We start from the raw sequence: 20,195 nt of genomic DNA on the forward strand, positions 1-20,195 counted from the left end.
TGATGTTCTCAACAACTATCAACTATGACCTACTCCCCTCCCAGGGCCCCTAGTGTACTTGTTTTATTTTGAAAACAGGATGTTTGAAGCATTGCGCATGAGATCTTTTTCTGACTTTACGATATAGCGTGTCGTGTTGGGACAGTGCAAAATGACTCTAGGCTGAGCTGACTTGACTACCGAGAAACAAAAGACAGATTATTTGATCGCACTAGTTTCGCACTAGTTAAATAGAACAAAGAAGCCTCTTAAATGAGATGTGAAACTTCGTCAGGAACATCGGGTTTGCACGGTTACCGCCTACTTCTAAACTACTGAAGGCTTCGACTCTTCACTGTGTTCCTTTCCAAGAACTGTAGCGAACAAGTGGTGGCTGGAGGCACCGCTGCTGTTCCTGGGCGGTAAGAAACAACTGTTTTTTTCTCTTCTGAAAGACACATGATTGGTAAACAAAACGATAATGATATATTTCTATTCCTAAACGTTACTCAATAGTATAGCTAACTTTATCGGTCTATCCGCTCTCTCTGTTCAACCAACCACCGAGGCGACGTTTACATATACATTGAACATTATGGACTTACTGTAAACAACTTTAACATTTGTGCTATCATCGTTTTGAGAACAGTATACATAATTCGTTTTCGTGCAGTGTAATAAGTTTAATGTATAAAACACAAAAATGTAGTCTATTTGAATTTTATAACGTTTAGGATACGTTTAAAATTCTTGACTTCACATCGCTCCTACAAACAATGACACTGACACCATTTGCATTGATTAGTTTAAAACAGACAATCTAGACCTTTGTCCCCATTCTGTAAAGTAAATTATGCAAGCATGTTTGCTGCAGGTTTACAAACAACAACAACAACAACATCCTCTGCTGGAGGGGGCGCTGTGTAAAAGTGAACTGCATTAGAACTGCATACAACATTGCTGGTGCATAAATGCCTCTTATGTGGCCTTGTATATATTTTTTGAAGTAGTCATTGACCAATTGACAATATAAGGACTACTGGTCCTGATAAAACAACCTAATACAAGAAAATGCATTTAGCAGGTTATAAACAATGAGAACAAACACACTCACTCAAGCACAGTACTTAGTCAGTATCTTCTCAGACACCCTCACCTGCTTTATCAGCACTTTTGTGTTTACTTTTCCTCCATGACTGAACAGATAGCAAATCGACTGAAAAAGCAGATATGCAACGCCACTGACCACATGGAAACACACACCAGCCACAAAGAAAGTCTTCCTCGTCATTTGTTCTCAAAAGGAGAAACATGACACAATCATGTGTTAGACAAGAGTCCTGTTTATATGTCAACAACCAACCAACATTTACCTGAATATATCTGCAGTAGTGTGTCTGATTCTCAGAGGATACAACACTTGGTTCACTGTTAATTAATGATGGTCTTATGTTATCACCCCTATTATCGGAGAAAATCTATATACAGGATAGTTTAACACAGAATTAGTCATTATCAGATTGATAATTAATAGCAAGCATTTTTTTTTACCATCGACTCCTGCTTTCACAATGGAGCTTAAAGGTCAATTGCAGTAAAGACTAGAACCAGGCTGTAGAGAAAGAACATTTCCTTCAACCTGCTATGCATTTAGATTAAATCTATTTTTTGAAGTGAAAATGATGGTATATCTGCAACATAATTATATTAAAAAAGCTGACAACCCTTTGCTGTGATCTTGTTCTGTCCAGTATCTGTTTTTATGTGTTTGGTTTGTTATGAGGCAGATTTGAACAACTTTTAGTTTTCTAAGTCCTGTTTGAGGGAGCACAGAGTTTAGTATGCTTCCCTTCTCTCATTTTATTGGCAGAACTTGAAGGCCAAAGCTCCTTTTCAATATCCTCGCTTCCTTACATACAAATAAGTCTTCTTTCAGAGCTCATACGTTAGAATTACTGCCGGGGATGGCTATTATTCTTCTTATAGTTGACTGGTAGTAGATTTGTTCCGTTAAATCTCAAACACATCTTTAAAGTTTACATTTTGACAGTTTAATGCCCTAAAGTTTTATGCAGGGGCATAGCACACATCAGATGATGCTAGAAATGTTGTGGAGGCTGCGAACTGCTGAGACAGACAAGAAAAACAAATGCACAGAAAAATGTATTGAATTGATTTAAATCAAGCTAAATATTCCCAACCGGTAAGTACAAAGGTTATAGCACTGTCTGACAATTTGTTAATGACTTGGTATAAAACACATTTTCAACAAAAATTAGATGTGAAATGAGAATAGATGATGCTGCTTTTAGCCTCAGCTTGACTTTTTATAATCCGCTTTAACCTTTCTCTCTTTCAGACATAACAACAGGGAGAAAAGTGCAACAGAACAGGCTCCACTGAAAACATTTACATGAAAATTACTTCTCTTTTGGCCACTGAACAGCACAAGTCATGTACCAAGTGGTGCCAGGAGGAGCAGGGGGCACAATTACAGATGTTATCCCCAAGCAGAAACACAGCAAGGACACCCGACCCTTAGTCGGGGCTGGAGTAATCGGCCTGGTGCTGGTAATTGCAGCAGTGACTGCGTGGTGTTATTACATTGCTTCTCTACGCAAAGCTGAGCTGCTTAAGACTCAGCTGCTGGACCTGAATAAAGATGGCTATATTATCCGCAACCAGGGAGGCTCCATTGTTTTCAGAATGGATTTCAGGTTAGTATGTTGAAACCATGTTGAGATACAGAGCTTACAGTATTTCCATGGTTCCATGGTTCAAGTGGTTGAGTTTGACAAGGCCATTTACGGGTAGAAGAAGTAAGAAATAAATAAACCATGCGGGGAGGTTGCTCATTTAACAGGTTTAGTTGCAGGTTTTGGTGTCAGGATTTTTAAAGAGGCAACCACCAAGATTCAGAGACATGTGGGTGCTCAGTGTAAGCAGACTTCAAGTCCTTTGCTAACATCCATTTGTTTCTACCCCAATATTTTGCCTATGTAATAAGATTTGTTAGTACACAAATTTAGTCTAAATTCATTTAATTAGACAGATTTTGTTCTACAAACTGCTAAAATAACTATATATGTATTAACTAGTAAAACTTTTTTGGCAGATCTGGGACCCTGGATTTGGATTCCTGTTCCAAAGAGGGAGAGCTTCTGAGCTGTTCACGCACCACTGACAGAAAACTTAACTTCTTCATAGAGACTGTACGGCCAAAGGACACAGTTCAGTGTTACCGTGTGCGCTGGGAGGAACTGGTTCCTGACATCTCTGTTATGCATGCCATGACATACAAGTTTGCACACTGGTATGGTGGAGCAGTCTCCGCGATTCAGCACTGGCCTATATCTATCTCTGGACAACAAGCCCCCAAACCCTTTGTTACTAGTGACATCTATTCAAATCGTAATGAGTTTGGTGGAATATTGGAGAGTTATTGGCTCTCTTCCAATGCTACAGCCATCAAGATCAATAATTCTGTGCCCTTCCACCTTGGTTGGAACGACACAGAGAAGACCATGTATTTCCAGGCTCGATACAATGACAGTCCATTCAAGCCCAACCCTGGGGAAGCTCCGTGTGCAGAACTTAGCTACAGAGTCTGTGTGGGCTCAGATGTGACGTCCATACACAAGTACATGGTTCGAAGGTACTTCAACAAACCAAACAAAGTGCCGGCTAAAGCCATGTTTCAACATCCAATTTGGTCAACGTGGGCCTTACATAAGACTAAAATTGATCAAGAGAAACTCTTGGATTATGCCAGCAACATACGGAAGCACAACTTCAACTGCAGTCACCTGGAACTTGATGACCGCTACACCAGTCGCTATGGAGAGTTTGAATTTGACCCCAAAAAGTTTCCCAATCCCTCTGCTATGTTTCAAAAGCTGAAATCAGATGGATTTCTGGTGTCACTTTGGATTCACCCTTTTGTCAATTATGACTCTGAAAACTTTCATAAATGTGTGGAGCGAGGTCTGTTTGTCAGGGAGCCCACAGGACATTTACCAGCATTGGTGCGCTGGTGGAATGGCATGGGTGGCATTTTAGATTTCACAAATTCAGCGGCACGTGATTGGTTTTCCTCCCAGCTGCGTTCACTTCGCTCCAGGTATGGAGTGGCATCTTTTAAATTTGATGCGGGAGAGACAAACTACTTACCATGGAAATTTAGCACAAGAACTCCCATTCGAGATCCAAGTTTTTTCACCAGACGGTACACAGAAATGGCAATTCCCTACAACGATAGAGCTGAGCTTCGAAGCGGCTACCAGTCCCAGAACATATCCTGCTTCTTCAGACCAATTGACAGAGACTCTGTGTGGGGTTACGAATTGGGGCTCAAATCTCTTATTCCCACTGTGCTCACCATTAGTATTCTCGGTTACCAGTTCATTCTACCAGACATGATTGGAGGCAATGCCTATTTGAACCGCACAGATGGAAGTCGCGAGTTACCTGATCGTGAACTCTATATCCGCTGGCTAGAGCTGTCAGCCTTCATGCCGTCCATGCAGTTTTCTATCCCACCTTGGGAATATGACAACGAGGTGGTTGAAATTGCAAGGAAATACACAGCCCTCCATGAGAGTATTGTGGCACCTCGGGTCCTGGAACTGGCTGGTGAGGTGCTGGACACTGGGGACCCAATCATAAGACCACTGTGGTGGATTGCCACAGGTGATGAGACAGCCTATAAAATCGACTCCCAGTTCTTGATCGGCGATGACCTCATGGTAGCTCCAGTTTTAGAGCCAGGAAAGCAGGAGCGAGACATTTATCTCCCTGCAGGGCGTTGGAAAAGTTACAAAGGGGAAAGATTTGATATCAAGGAGCCGCATCATCTCACAGACTATCCAGTAGACCTGGATGAAATTGCTTATTTTGTTTGGGTGTAGGAAAAAAAGGGCAAGTTTTTATGGAATAATTTTTTTAATGAAAATGATTTTATGGATCATTTTCGAAGAATATTTTTGAATAGATGTGCACACAGAAAAATCACCTGTGTGGTAACTTTTGACGGGTTTGGTGATACATTTTTAATGGCCACCGTTAACAAACGGTTAAAAGATTACAGAAACCATTTGAATAAAGATGAATACTCTTATTCATAATAAGCTACAGGACACGTCAAATCAAATAAGACAAGCAAAATAGATGTATGAAAAATAGAAAGCCTGTGTCAGAGTAAAGGACAGGAAGATTAATGCTTATAAATTAAGGCCTTCATCCAGACAAGGAAGAATGTGTAATTAATCTTTCAAACGTGGGTAGTCTCATTTTGTTGGCTTCATGAAATTCATGTCAAAAGGGAAAATTAAACTGTGATTTTGTTCAGCAGTAATTGCCATCAAGCATTACGCTGTTATATATTTAATTTGTAAACTAAATGTAGCAATGTATATTTGATTTTTTTTTGTACAATCATCTACTCTTAGTGAACCTTTTGCGTCCAGCAACCTTTAGAAGACAAGAAGCAAAACTAAAAGCAACGTGTGTGTTGGGTACTGGTTAGGCAGTGAATCTTTACATTTAACCAATATGTCAAAAAACACCTGTGGCGATTATGGCTCCTGCACTGCCTCAGGATTCATCTCAGGAAGTTTGGTTTTAATGCTTCATTTATCAGATTAAATAAGTTTAAGTTTAATCATAACAAATGGCATGAGCTCTGGTTTTGCAACACAGTAACATCTCTTAGTCTAAAACAGTGGTTCCTAAACATAATTTTGCAGTGCTTGCCTTTTGTAGTAGTATAATTCTTGGGGCCCCTCACATTTACACTTTGACAGCTGTTGCTTCCAAACTCTTCTAAACCTTATTTAAAATACTGTAAGGCTTACTAACCTGCTATTTTCATTGGAATTAACACAATTAGAAATCTTTACAAATGACCTCAGATAATTTATATATTTGTGCAACAAATATCCATGTCCCCCTTAAGGCACTGCTCCTTACTTTGGGAACCACTGGCCTAGAAGAAGCTCCATTCTCTATGGCACTAAATATTTGATGCTTTTCCTCAGGTAACACATTTCTCCGGCTGTATTGTTTTGGAACCGTCCGCTAACTCGCTCAAAGATGACTTACTTACTCTGAGTGCAGAGTAATGGTACTATCTAATACTGATACTACTTATTACCTCTGAGCTATTGGCCTTTTAGGCATATTAAAAGGAACTTTGTTTTAACAATGCATGTTTAAAATTATTTTGTTCATTTGAGTGATGCCTTTGCTGTATTAATGTCCGTTTGTTTCATGTTTTGTTTTTTTAACAAAAAGATGTTATTTTAAAATTAAAAGTAAAATGAATTTGTAACCATGAAAAGTATATTGATTATGAAGAAGCGAGACAATACATGCTTATATAAAGTTAAGCAGATAATGAGAAATTTTTTGACATCCCTTCAGTGCAATGGTTGAATGTTTATATGTATTGATTTTTTTTTTATCTCTGCCTTATCTACTAAAAGTATGTGATGTGTGGACATGCCAGTGCCAAGTTGACCTTGTTGGACTTTGTGCCTTTGGGCGTTGTGCCATCACAACAACACCGACTAATAATAGCAGTTCTTACGCAGCATCTGGGCCAGGCCAAACACTGCGGCTAAATCAGTCTCTGGGTTAATGACCAGACCCAAAAGCTGGCTCGGACCGGTGAGGTTTTTAAACCAATGTGCCATGTTGGCATCATATTGCTGTGGCAAAGGCTCACAGCATTTTGAATGTGACTAAGGGATAGCCATAATTTCAAACTGAGTGTATATTTAATCCCCGGTTTTGTATTAAAAGAAAGTGTGATTTCTTTGTGTTGTTTTACTTGTAAATAAAGATGAAGTATGCAAAAATATCACTGTTTATATCTTCTGTGACACAGGTTAAAAGATTTATTATTGACAATGTTCTTCTCTGAGGCTTGGCTTATCCTGTAAATTTACCACCTCACTACTGTTTCATTAGCTTTAAAACAACAGCTTATTGTCACTCTGAAGATAAAAGGGCAAAGGAGAAAATACAGACACATGGTAGCACCCCTGCAGGTGAATTCACTACCATATACTGTATTTCCTGTGACAGCAGTATGTTTGAGCAAGCATTGCAAGAATCTGTTCAGATCAATGCCTTGCAGTTGCAAAATAAACTTATTTGACTTAAATTAACAATTTTTCTGCAGCTGTGATTCATGTAATATGGTCATTTAATTAGAAAAAAAAAATCTGAATAATCCCATGTAAAAAAAAACACTGATATGTGGACAACATTTTATGTTTACCACAAACAGATAAAACACAAGAGAGCAAATCCAATGCAGACAGACAGGTCAGTATTCTGAGCATGCAATCAGCAGCCAATAGCAACCTATAACCTCTCATGAGTTTGCAATATATGAAAACTAATGTGCCCATCAAAACCACATTGAAGGAGGCGCCCGTGGGAGACTTTTCTAACTTTTTGATACCTGGCTCATCATGGGCCAATAATGACAAGCTGATGAAACAATTGTGCGGGTCATTTGAAGCCTGTGGTCAGATCAATAAATCATCTGGAGGTTCATGATGTGAGGCCAGAGATCATCTGATATAAAAGTGTATTGCCAGACACAGATTAGGAAAGACGACCCCTACAGTACATGGTATTAGCAACAATGTTTATAAGAATTACAGCGTTAGAAATGATTGTTGATCCCTAATGGGCCAGCTGTACCTTCCCTCACAGCTGCAGTCAATCCTTCTTGTATTTGGGGAATTTATTCCATTTCACAACAATGGGACATGGCTCAGAACTATTTGGCTTTATTGGCCAACGCCTCATCTTTTTATTCAGAATCGATCTCGACTTGCAGCCCGTGCAGGGAGGACATACATTCATTGATTAGCTGTCACCGTGTTGCTAAGATCAATACTATTTGTTGGTTTGCTTTCTGCAATCATACTCTTTGGTTTTGCCCATTTTTATAGACTGGGAAAATAATGTATGTAAGGAGCATTGCGAGCAACTGGCTAATTTCTCAGAGGTGGATTGACACATTTTATCATCCACAGTAAGAGAAAATGTAATTGTATTTTAAATTAGAAGAAAACAGTCGACATGTCTGCTTATTCTTTATAATAAAAATGCACTTTTACTAATTGTTTAAAAGCAATTAAAAGCTGGGGTGATTAAGATAGGCCGCTTTGTTATTAAAACAACCCAACCAATTAAAACAAGAATTTGTTTAAAGGTAAATACCGAGAGATATAGACTAATATAATCACGAAACATTTCAAAAGCACACTTCTTCGAGCGCTGCGGTGCTTCAGGTGTCCAGAAGGGTGCACTGTAGTTTCATTGATGAATTTCCTCTCTGACATGACACAGTAGACGTTCCAGATGTTGTGTACACGCACACACGCACGCACACGGAAACACAGGATAAAAACTGGCAGACACACTCCTGTCCCCAGCTTTATTTCCCACCTGTGAGCCCACCTGTATGTCCATCTGCAGAAAACAGACAGCAGTTGTTCTGGTTAGGAGCCAGTGTGTCTCAAGTACCTCCTCATATCCTTCTTCCACAAGTCTGTCTGCTCTCTGTCCTTTCCAGTAACACACACACACACACACTCAGTATTTCAGTGGTGTGGTAGGACAACGCTAAACAAAACTGATGCTGATTACAAATGAAAATAAAGACTTAAATATGCATAAATGTACGGCAATTGCTGTGTCGAACACCACTTCTCAGACACAAATATTAACACATTGAGATAATAACTTATAATGCCAACTAATGGCATGTATCAACAGCTTCTGATATTCTATATGCATAAGCTTGTTGACTGAAATGATCACAGATAAACACGAGCTAATTCCATATTCAAACTGTTAACTCTCACTTGCGAAGACAAACAGTGATGAATAAGCTTCACTTTTATTAAAAACAAAATGGCTTTGCAGGGGGTTTTATTTTCTCTTGCAGCTTTACTCTGAATGGCAATTTTCTGTATAGGGTGACCACAGGGGAAATAAAGCCCCATGGCCGTCTCATGTGTGAAGTGAGAATCTTTGTCCTTAACCCAAGATTTTTACTCTGTAACTAGAATGACCTCGCATCTGCTGCTGCCATGGCTTGTCTGACAGGAATATGTCTGTCCTCGCTAGGTAACAAATGAACCCAACGCCCAAGAGACCGATCTCACATCTGTTTATCTTTCTCACTTGTCTGCTTGCTTCACTGCATCAGGCTGACACTCCTCTGCCGCCTTCGTGTATTTCGGAGCATGCCTGTGGCATTACAGGGGCAGACCAGCAGTGTTGGCTGGAAGCAGCGTTTGATGATGTTTTAAAAAATATATCATATATATAATGTTAAAACTGGGCTTCATGAAACTAACAGTGTGTAAGTGCACTTAAATATTTGTCACTATGAAACCAAAGGGCACACTCTTCTAAAATGCAATAAAATATCTCTAATGTAGTATTGCACTGAAAAGTAATTTATCAGACAAAGTGGTGGAGAACACAAGGAAACACATACATTTTTATAGATAATTGATGCATTTAGTTTCACCGAAAAATGAGATAATTGCAGCACTCTCAAAAATATCATCCTCCAGTAACTGAGGATACCAATTGCTGCAGTTTTGCGTGTAGTATTCTTATCAATTTTTCCTATATAAAAACTTGAGCTGCGTTATAATCTTTAGCTGTTGTCTGTCTCTGTTATTTTAACATACATCCATTTTTTCACTGCTAATTCTGAAACCTAAATAACATTTAGTTTGGTCAGTTCAGCTGAAATGACAACCACATATATTTCATATTTATCTTTTGCATAAGTCAAATGATGTATTTTAATTACTATTAAATCTGTAATTAGTTACTAAAGCATATATGGTCAGTTAATACATTTTATTTGTAGTTACTGCTTAGGGACCTGTGCTTTAATATACTGTAAATAAAAAGTTTCAGTTTAATCTAAAATTGTATAAATAATAATAATAATAAAAATCAAAAAGGTCAGATTTGTCTGATGTTTTAAGGCTTTGAATCACTGAGTTCACCGAATGCAACTCTTCACAAAGTTCAGGAGAAATGGCGACAGACATTCAAAAGTGAATCGTAAAATTAAAGTGATAATAGCAGACAGAGCTCTGCCTCTTTGCTTCAGTGAGTTTACGGGGTTGAACAAAATGTCAAGCACTCCAGAACAGATGCATAATTGAAACATTGCGTTGCAGCTACAGATGCGCCCCAGCTTGTTTGATTGATACCATTTTGGAGCACTCCTGTCCCCACATGAGCTCAAGGTTTACCTGGGAAGAAATCAGGAGAGAGGGGAGAGGTGCTTAGGTGGCTCATCTAGGTTTGAGAGGAAAATTGGTGCCATCCATCAAACACAGCATTTAACAAACGCTAAGGCAAGCCAGTCCAACAAAGGTTTCATATATGAGGCGGCGAACCGGGAAACATGTGAGGTGCAGGGACTGCTGAGGGTCTATCAATCAGCCAGTCAGCTCCTTTATTTAACAAGCGGAGGCCAGAGACCCCGAGGGCCGCACTCCATATTCTGGCTGGTTGGGCTCGGGGTCTTCTCCTGTAAAAGGAAGAAAAGGATGTGGGTGGGAAAAAAGGGGCAAGAAGGAATCAGAGTTGGGGACTGATAGAGGTGCAGAAGGGTTTGGCCCGTGTCCCCTGGCGTGCCGGTGCGCTTCATCTTCTCAGTGCAAGGGCCTGGAACTACTGCTTGATGGGATTTTCAGCCCTGTGGCCTCCACTGTCCCAGCATCCATCTGGAAGGCTGCCGTGTGCATAGCGGAAAGCCAGCCACTCAGCGACACAGCCATAAAGAACAACCCGTAGGCCAGCCAATGCCACTGATCTGAGGCCTGCAGCTCTGCTCAGTGGACAGGCCAACACTCAGTAACACACATTCCTGTCAGGGACACAGGCTGATCCCTAAGCTACTGTGTGCTCAGTGGAACAGAAGACATGCTTGGTGAGGCAGCCCAAGTCCAACCGCTGGATTCTTCAAAGCTTTGAAAATTGGAATGAAACAAGGATTTCACTATTCAGTGTCCTTAATGGTGTGGATAAGGAAATATCTCTATGTCACTCTAAGTTCCTTTGTCACTGAAATAGAATGCATGTCTGTAAATTGGTAACAACATTATTTAAAGAAAAACTGTTAAAACACTGTGTCTCTGTCCATCATGGCATGTTGGTTTCTATTGCAACAATGTTCAAGGACCAAAGGTCATGCACATTTAGCAGCAATTTTTGACAGTTTTCATCTTTGACATTATTGATAGCGTTAAAAGGAGAATGGCGTGCAGTCAATACATTTGTGTTGTGTACTGTATTCAATTCTTAGAAACTCTACAAATATTTAAATGTTTTGTTTGGGAGCAGTGGTGGCTAAGTGGGGAAGTGGACTTAGGTCCGGAAGGCTTCAGGTTTGAGTCCACCAACTGCTGAGTTACCACTGAGGTGCTCTAAACATGGCACCGTCCCCACACACTGCTCCTCAAAGCTGCCCACTGTTCACTCTGATGATGTCTTAAAAACAGTTAAGTTCACAGTTCACTTTCCTTACTTTCCACTATTGTATGGTATGAAAGATTTATGTTTGCGTAACCCTGTTGGACTCTTGGCTGGTCATAATAAACCTCACTTGATGACAATGCTTCCCTTGCTTGCGCAGTAAAAACACTGAGTTAATTTCTACAGAGAGGATCAATTAAATACCACAACACACAGCATCCAGAACAATAATATCAGCAATATATAATTGAAAATCAAGACTAAAAATGCAGAGACAATCATTACAGTCTCTCATTATTGGATCCAATTTATGGCTGCCTCAGGGGACAGAGAATGGTGAATAATGAATTAGTACAGAGGTGAACTGGGATACTGGAATCACCAGGTTGGTCCTAAACAAGCACAGAATGCAAACTGATAGAGCTGATATAAAAGTCTGAATGTTTGAAATAAAAATGTTTTTATTCGTCCTTGGGGCTACCTGGCCTCATTTGCATATTCTGGTCAGTCCAGATGACTGAAAATTCAGCAATTTTAGCCCTGTGGTTGTTATGGTGGGCTGGCGGCAGACTGTATAAACAAACATCGTTGTGGATCCCACCTGCCCACTATCAATCAATATTACAGGGGACACTGGCAGCCCAGTCGGCCTTTTATAGACCTGTGAAATGATCAAACATCTGCTCATGGCCTCGCTTTATCTATAGATGGGTGATAAGTATGGTATCAAAATCTGGATTGACAGGGATGGGTGACCAAACAGAGCATGAGGTAAATTCACTGATACAACATGGTACATTTCTATAAATTCAATCCTCTAATCTGGTGAACCTATGTACTACAACAGTATATTGCATCATATATAATTAAAAGTAAAATCTGCATTATTATTAAATTGTATTTTCTGTAATATAATGCATATTACAGACTCAGTGAGAGCCCACACAACACAGAGTGGGCTGGGACCATGTGAATCACCTGTTGCAGTGAATCCAGAATTTTCATAATTAACAGAATATCAATAAAGCAAGGCTGCCTTCTAGTGATTTACTGTGTATGACCACTCCAAAAGTCAAACCCAAAAACATCTTGAACAGAGCTAGGATCAGCTTAGTGATGGCGATGGACACTTGGTGAACATGTAAAAAAGTTGAGCCCAGTGCCTAGTTTGGCAGGTGGAGTAGACAAAGGTTGCAGGGCCTGGTCCATGGAGAGGGAAATGAATCCAAGTGGTCCAAGGTTAATGGTGGCTCGGAATAAAATGGATTCAGTGCCAGGGGCATGCTGACAGGTGATTTGACACGAGTGAAGGTGGGCCATCAATCTCCCATTGGCCCCTCTGACCCTCTTCCGTCCAGCTTTAAGCAGCTAGGGGGCGCCAGGTGTCACAGTGCCCTGACCTGTACAGGTCTGCACATAGCCCCACCTGCTGTCTGCCCAAAGCTTCCCCCCACGGCTAGAAGAGACTCCCATCACTTCACGCCTGGCTGGCATAATGAAACTGTGATTGGAAGATAGTGAACTGTGACAGGCAGTAGTCGACTCAAAGTCTTCTCTCCAAATTCAAGCCCTTCGTTCTAGGTTCCCTTTTAAAGCCAGCCTCTCTCTTAAAGTGCTCTGACAATTTAATGGTGCAAAAATGATAATCTGCCAGCAGACCTAAAATATGCTTTCATTTTTCAAGTGGCTATTGTCTCATGTCCTGCACACTGAAGGGATTTTGTAACCCATTTAACCTGCAAAGAAACATCAGGTTAAATATAGTGAAGCCAAATCTTCTCTCTGTAATGTGAGTGCTATTATATGCACGTGTGTGCAAGCTCTTTGTCCCCAGAGAGGCTCAGCTTCACGTTTTAACCTGACATAAATTCCCTGTCACAAATCCCCAGGGTGGCCAGGCTTGTAGGCACAAAAGCAAATATTTCCGTTCCTGATCATGGCCAATCCCTTTTAACATCCACACCCACTGTCTACTCTCCTCCTCGCCATGCTCTCAACCTAGCCTAGCACTGAAAGCCAGCCATTTGTCACAAAGTAATTATAGAATTATCGATTGGCAAGCAATTAACACCTTTCTTTCTCTTTTTCCACCCACCTCTTTGCCCCACCCGACAGCACCCCTCCACCACATCCTTTAATTTGAACTTGCAGAGAGAGAAAGAATAAGAAAGGGAGGAAAAACCCGTGGGAGTAACACATTTAATCCTGCTGGCATTTCCTAGTTCTCTTCAAATTAATAGGGCGACAGGGACAAAACGGCTTTTCTTTTCCCCCTCTTCTTTTTTCCACCGTTATTTCTCTGCTTGTCTTGCCTGCTGATCTACCTCTAACAGACAGCGAGCTGCTTAGAGTGCAGCCAAATACTTTATAATAGCTCAGATGAATGGATACAGCATTAAACCTAATTTCCAAGAAGAAAAAAAAACACCTTACATGAACAAGCCACCTAGTAAGCTATGTGAGAGCATTATTATTGCATTTGAGTTCTCAAAGGGAAGATTACTTCCCCAGCAAAGGCTTTGGTTTTTAAATCATCAGCACTTTTTTTTTTACACCTCTTCATTTTTTTCTAGTCTACTGTTAAGAGTACAGAGCGGCTTCAGAAGAATTTCCAGGGTGAGTGTTAAAAAGTTCAAGTTATCTAAGTGATGGAACACGTCAGGGAACATCAGCTGAGTAACATATAAATGGGGACAGCACAGATGATTCACCCTCAGGCTAGTTTGACAGCACATCTTCACGTATCAGTGTCTGCCTCTCTGATGTCTATGTAGGCTTGTTGTCCAATGAAATGTTTCTATAAAGCTTCATGTACACACACATATATACACACCTCTATTAGATCTCTCAAATAAATGCATTGATTATGTAAATCAAGCTTCACCGACTGTAGACTGATTCATGATGTTGAGGACAACATCTCGACATTTCACAAGGCACTGTCAAGGTGCACAGTTATGACTAAAATCCACCAACTCTAAGAAGCCAAGACATACTTTTGTATATCAGATGTAGATTTGGTCAATATGGTATTTTTAGCCTGCTTTTTCCAACTTAATGTACCAATAAATATTAATGAGTGAAGAATGACTCACTAAATTTCACGGTATTAAAAATGATCCCAGATAGATCATTTATTTTTCTCTGCATTTTGAACTTGCCTATGCATGTGTGCTGTATGTGTTCGCTGTAAACTGTAACTCAGGAGGTCACATATGTGTCATAATGTTAAACAAAGACACCGATCTCCTGCAGTTAAGAAGTCTCTTTCATATCAGGAGCTTGAATACATTACACGATCGTCGATTAAAAGTTCGTTTTGAACTCCAGTTCAACTCCAAAACATGCTGAAAGAAAAGTTCTGAAATGATTTGCAAATGCAAGTTATTGAATTCCAAGCAGGCCTCTTACCCTTCTAACTCCAAAATGTCCCTAACCTAATGTGAGTTGCATTCATTTGACAGCAATTTAGGAACAATTTGGAGCCATTGTGAGACCTTTCTCTTTCATGCTGTAGTGTTGATCAATATTCCCCCTCAGGATGTTACTCAAACACACATGCAGCAATATTCCTTCCTGAAAAAGACTGTGATATTGACCTGTTTTTCCTGCCCTGCGGCCTTTCTTATTTTCTCAAAGAAAAGGCTAACCCAGGAGACAGACATTGTTGTGGCTAACTGCTCTGTACCAGAGTTTTCTGCCTTTTAAGGCTCCAACACTGTGGCTGTCTGCACCGGTTTACCCCAGGAAGTCTTTCCAAAACTTGTACAATACAAATTGTTTAAGAGTAACCATCATTGAAAAGTAAATAAATTAAATAATAAAACTATTTGGACCATTGAATCTATAAATTATGTATTAGGAAGGGAACAAATCTATCTTTAATCGCTATTTAATTGTATCCCAGACATTGTGCGAGATAGTGTTACATCCTAAATAAACAATAGCAACACATGGGATTTGTTTACACTTGTGTTTGTTGAAAATGAACACTGGTATCATATTGAACTCAGTGCTACCACCTTCACCTACCAAAGCAACAAGACCCATAAAATTCAGTTGAGCAAAACTCAAAAAAAAAAAATCTCCACAAAGTGGAAAGATGTGTTTTTTGAGTCAAAAAAAGAAAAAAAAACAGAGCAAAAGATAAGGAACAGAAGAGCAAACATCAAGGCACAAGAAGGTAAAACAAGAACATTTTGGAAATTGAAGACAAACACATAAAACATCACACTTCTCTTTACCCCACACCCAAACACCCACACCCAACAAAGACAGAGTGCGGAAGAGAGGTATTTATACCCATGGCACCAGGTGAGCTGAATGAGACTAATCAACAGAGAAGCACAGGACACACAGGTGAGGGTGGTGACACTAATTACCCCAGGAGAGACAGACTGAAAGGCAGGAAGGCAAACCAGTCATAGGTTTAGCTTTATAACTAGTTTCTTCCTGGTTAAATGAATTAACTTCAGGACAGACCTGCTGAAGACACAGATTAATCACAGACCAAAGCAAAGTGCTGAGCACCCATTGATCTGTGGAGCTAAATTAAATAACTAAATTAAATTTAGTTAACTAAATTAAATTTAGTTAACTAAATTAAATTTTGACACCAAAGCACAAAAAGTTAATTCAATAACAATCACAAAACCTCTGCAACTAAATTGCTCATCTGATGCTAAGCTAGGCTAATTCTGGTTCAAAGAACTTTTGAATTAGTCCGTGTAAAGGATACTATTACTTTATTACTAATACTATTACTATTACTTGGATTTACTTTTAAATGAATGATAAAAAAATATAAAAATATGTTCACAAAACAAATTGAGACATATAGTTAAAGTTATAGTTAAAAATGTCTCGTTTATCACTGCCGTCTCTACGAGGCTGCGATTCAACTTTATCCTGCAGTTTCACTGTTGCACTTATCAATTTGTCCTCATTTAAAAAATCCACCAGCACATATGGAAATAAGTCTGACTTTAACTTCACCAACTAACAACACAGTGATAAAGTCAGTGTCTCGCTGGTGACCAGACTGGATCTGTGGGCAGCAAATGAGCCAGATAGTTTCTTCAGGGAACGACACAGGCTGACAACAGTCAATAGGTGAGTGAACAGTGGACGTACATTCAACAGGGTTTTTTTCCCCACCAAGTCTCCAAAACACAGAGTACAAGCTGATGGACATAGAACATTGAATAGAACATTGTGTTCTTTCACAGTTATGTCATTTCACTTCATGAAAAACCAGCCAGTCGGGCCTCAATGTCCTCTGTTGACTTCAAAATGTACTCTCTTTAATCTCGTGTTTATCTTTGTGTCCTGTCCTTTCAAAATGGCACAAAGCTTAGAGAGAGCTCCCGGGCATTAACGAAGAGATCAATATCTAAAATATTGATCTTGTAATACCTGTGTCATTTACAAAAGAATCGATTTTCAAAAGTCTAGGACTAAAATAGTTTTACCTGCCAAAATGTGCATAAATCCAAAAGGGTTAAACGGCCTCTTATGACCCACTGTGCTCATGGTGTGAGCTATTTGGGTCGTGCAGCCGTCGCGTGAGAGCTGTGAGAACCACTGTTTGTTTCTGCTTGGTCGTACGAGCTTTGAGATAAACACAATTCATCAAGTGGACGCTGGGAATCAGGGTGAAGGGGCTGCTCCGTTTGTGGGGGTGAGTGTCAGGGGTGAGGTTTGGGTGAATCTTCTGTTTTTCAGGGTGACAAAATAGTCTGTTGGTCTTAAGACAACTGCTCTTTTTCTCTTGTCCTCTTTGTTAATTTGGTTTGTGAAATTTAACATCTAAAATTGTATTCTTTTTGTTCCATCATTTTGTTACTACCCACAGGAAACAGATATAGAAGTAATTCAGTTTTAAGATCAACCTGAACTCTTAGTAGAGGAAAAAAATATTTAATTAAATATTTTTTTAGATATTTATAATCTTATTAGCATTAAACATGATATCACAGAAGCTTTTAAGTCACGTTGAATATTTAATATTCCATAGAAGTAGACTTGTATCAATTGTTAAATAATGTTATGCTACGATAGCGTGCTGCATAGTTAATTATTCATGTAGCTTAAAAGGTTACTACACAACTACTACATCTACTACTCATATATAATAACACAATAATTATATAAATAATAGTAGTAGTTATTAAGGTGCGTCCTGGGGAGGTTGTCAGCGTTGTCTGCCAGGATATCAGATCTGTCTTTTGGTGACAATATGGTCCTACCAGCTGCTCTGGTTTTGCACTGTTTGCGGCCAAGTGTGAAGCAGCTGTGTCGGGGATCAGTACCTCAATGTTCCAGACCACAGTTTTCGGTCTCAAAAAAAAAAGGATGTAGAACCCACTCTGTCCCAGGAAGCTTAAAAAATCTTAGGGTCCCGTTTACTAGAAATGGAAAAAGAAAATGCCACAGGAGATAGAACAAAGGAATGGTGTGGCAGAGAGAGTTAAACAGAATGTGAGGCTCTTAGTTTACCAGTCGATCTGTGTTTCCATTGTCACCTTTAGCCACAAACTGTGAGGAGTTCAGACGTCGCATAACCCTTAGCTGTATGCCAGTGGAATGAAAAAAACAAGTTGAGTTGGTACAGACATAGGTCCTGATGTCCAGGGACAGACCTGGAACAGTGGAGGAATCACATCACCAGACAGGATCAGGTATAATATATATATTTTTTTGTTATTGTGAAATGGATTTTTAATTTTTCACTTCATGAATAAAGGAAGGCCACTGTATTCATATCTGACCAAAACCATTTCTCAGAATAGCTATCATTCCTATTATTTCAGTTGAATGGATTTGAATGTATCTTTAATGTTTCCTTAATGAGAACAGAAACCGTCCGATGGAGGGAGCCACAGGTTGGCCTCGAGGACATGGATTTGAATAATACTGTAAGGACAACGTCGCTGTGGAACTGTGGTGCGAAAAGGAGAGATAGTTGGCAGACATAGGAGAGAGCCACAGCTTTGGTCCTGTTCCCAGTTGGGCTGAGACTTGTGAGTCTGAGGTGGAAACCCCTCATCAGCCCTAGTCTTCACCCCTCCACTTGCCTTCCAGGCTCTAATTTTCCACATGATTAACTTGCCACCTGTCCTCGGGCTGGCCCTTGGCCTCTGGGCCATCGGCCTCATGGCTCCGTTTAGCACTGAAAAGATTTTCACTGAGCCATGCTTCATAAGCAACACCTAATAGAAGGCACGTCCTGCACGTCCGCCTGATTTCATGGGTGACTCACGTGTGGCTTTGAATGTTACAAACACAGTGATCAAGCATATTTGTGCCATATTATCAAGGATGAAGATGCTATAAGTGTATTAGTAAAATATTATAAAAAAACAAATCCAAACCACGGCCCTAGTCCCGACGGTCAAGTAGGTAGAGACAAAAGGGATGTAACTCTTTTTTTTACTGCAGTAAATGATGTCAGTAATACTCACACAAGTGCAGTTCTTGTAAAAATCAGTGGAAGGCACTGTTTACTACAGAATACCTGCAGTACAAAAGCCAAGCTGAGAGTGCTGACTGGTCACAGATAGATCCTTATCTTCTCCCACATCGACAACATCATCACTGTGTTACAAATATATTTATTACACTGACATGGCATGATGAAGTTATTTTCTTATTAACTCTAATATTTAAGATACAGTCCTATCTTCAATTATTCTCAACATAAAATGTTAGATTCTACACAGGAGTCTGGATTAAAGCCTAAATCAAATCTAATTTCTTAGTGTCGGCTGTGAACAGTTTTTTTTTGTACACATAGTCGAAAGGCAGTTCCTTTTTTTTCTCTCTCTTCTCTGAATATATTTTCCACCTGTTTGAACCTGTTGAGTGATGCACAGTGGCACGGCACAACACACGCATCATCCCATGGTAATTCAGCCCACTGGTAATACATTTATGCTCCATCAGTGCAAGAGATTGGCCCTGACCCACGTTGGCCCTGGCTCTGATGTGGGTGGCTTTAGACAGCAGGGACAGAGAGACGGTTTCTAAAGAGGTATGGAGGGTCACGGTGTGAAAAAGAGAAACCTTCTCTGAGTGAAAATGATGACAAGTCAGTGTATTAATAAATAAAACATTGTTGTAAGGCTGACGTGATCATACATTACCAACCACTGTAACTTCATAACTGCAGTTTAGGCCAACAGAGTGATCTTCATCAATATTTATACAGTTTATTTGTTGTGTGTGCAAAATAAAAAGGAAGAAGAAGAAAAATAAAACGCACGTCACCGACCATTTGTTTTAAAGTGCAAAAGAATCTCTGAACAGACTGTGACATCCACTCTGTGTAATGCAACAACATTAAAAAGCAATTATCAACTGCCGCTGTAGCCGGTGGTGACGGCAATAATGACAGAAATCTAGGTTTTTGTTTTGCAAGCTTTAAGGTCATGCTACTGAGGTGGCATTTATCATGCAATTCTGCCAATTAGAGTCTCTCTATTTGGGGAAATGACAGAAATCTTCACATCAGAGTATTCGGTCCAGATCGGGTCTTAATTGAAGGCAGGTGGGACCGCTGCAGGGAGATAGAAGAGAGACAGAGGAGGAGGGGAGGCGTCAGACAGACCAAAGTTTTTCAAGTCTTTGTCCCTCCTCAATTTGCATGCCTAATGAAGCCGAGCAGGAGTTAATAGCCAGTGTAA

General features: G+C 39.9%; 1 protein-coding gene across 1 annotated transcript; it reads left to right on the forward strand.

The window, feature by feature from the left end:
• Positions 1-137: 137 nt before the first annotated feature.
• Positions 138-6,836, forward strand: myorg (myogenesis regulating glycosidase). Its single transcript, XM_008320409.3, has 3 exons — positions 138-401; positions 2,339-2,696; positions 3,095-6,836. Exons 2-3 carry the CDS (start codon positions 2,434-2,436, stop codon positions 4,884-4,886), a joined length of 2,055 nt encoding a protein of 684 aa, XP_008318631.1. The 5' UTR covers positions 138-401; positions 2,339-2,433; the 3' UTR covers positions 4,887-6,836.
• Positions 6,837-20,195: the final 13,359 nt, after the last annotated feature.

Source organism: Cynoglossus semilaevis, chromosome 11 (assembly GCF_000523025.1).
Source record: "Cynoglossus semilaevis isolate Cse_v1.0 chromosome 11, Cse_v1.0, whole genome shotgun sequence".
NCBI classification, from domain to species: domain Eukaryota; kingdom Metazoa; phylum Chordata; class Actinopteri; order Pleuronectiformes; family Cynoglossidae; genus Cynoglossus; species Cynoglossus semilaevis.

Bases quoted from the DNA above. Each gene is read 5' to 3' on its own strand.
- myorg (XM_008320409.3), top strand. From the start codon at position 2,434: ATGTACCAAGTGGTGCCAGGAGGAGCAGGGGGCACAATTACAGATGTT. The intron at 2,697-3,094 runs GTTAGTATGTTG...CTTTTTTGGCAG, and splicing joins GTTTTCAGAATGGATTTCAG to ATCTGGGACCCTGGATTTGG.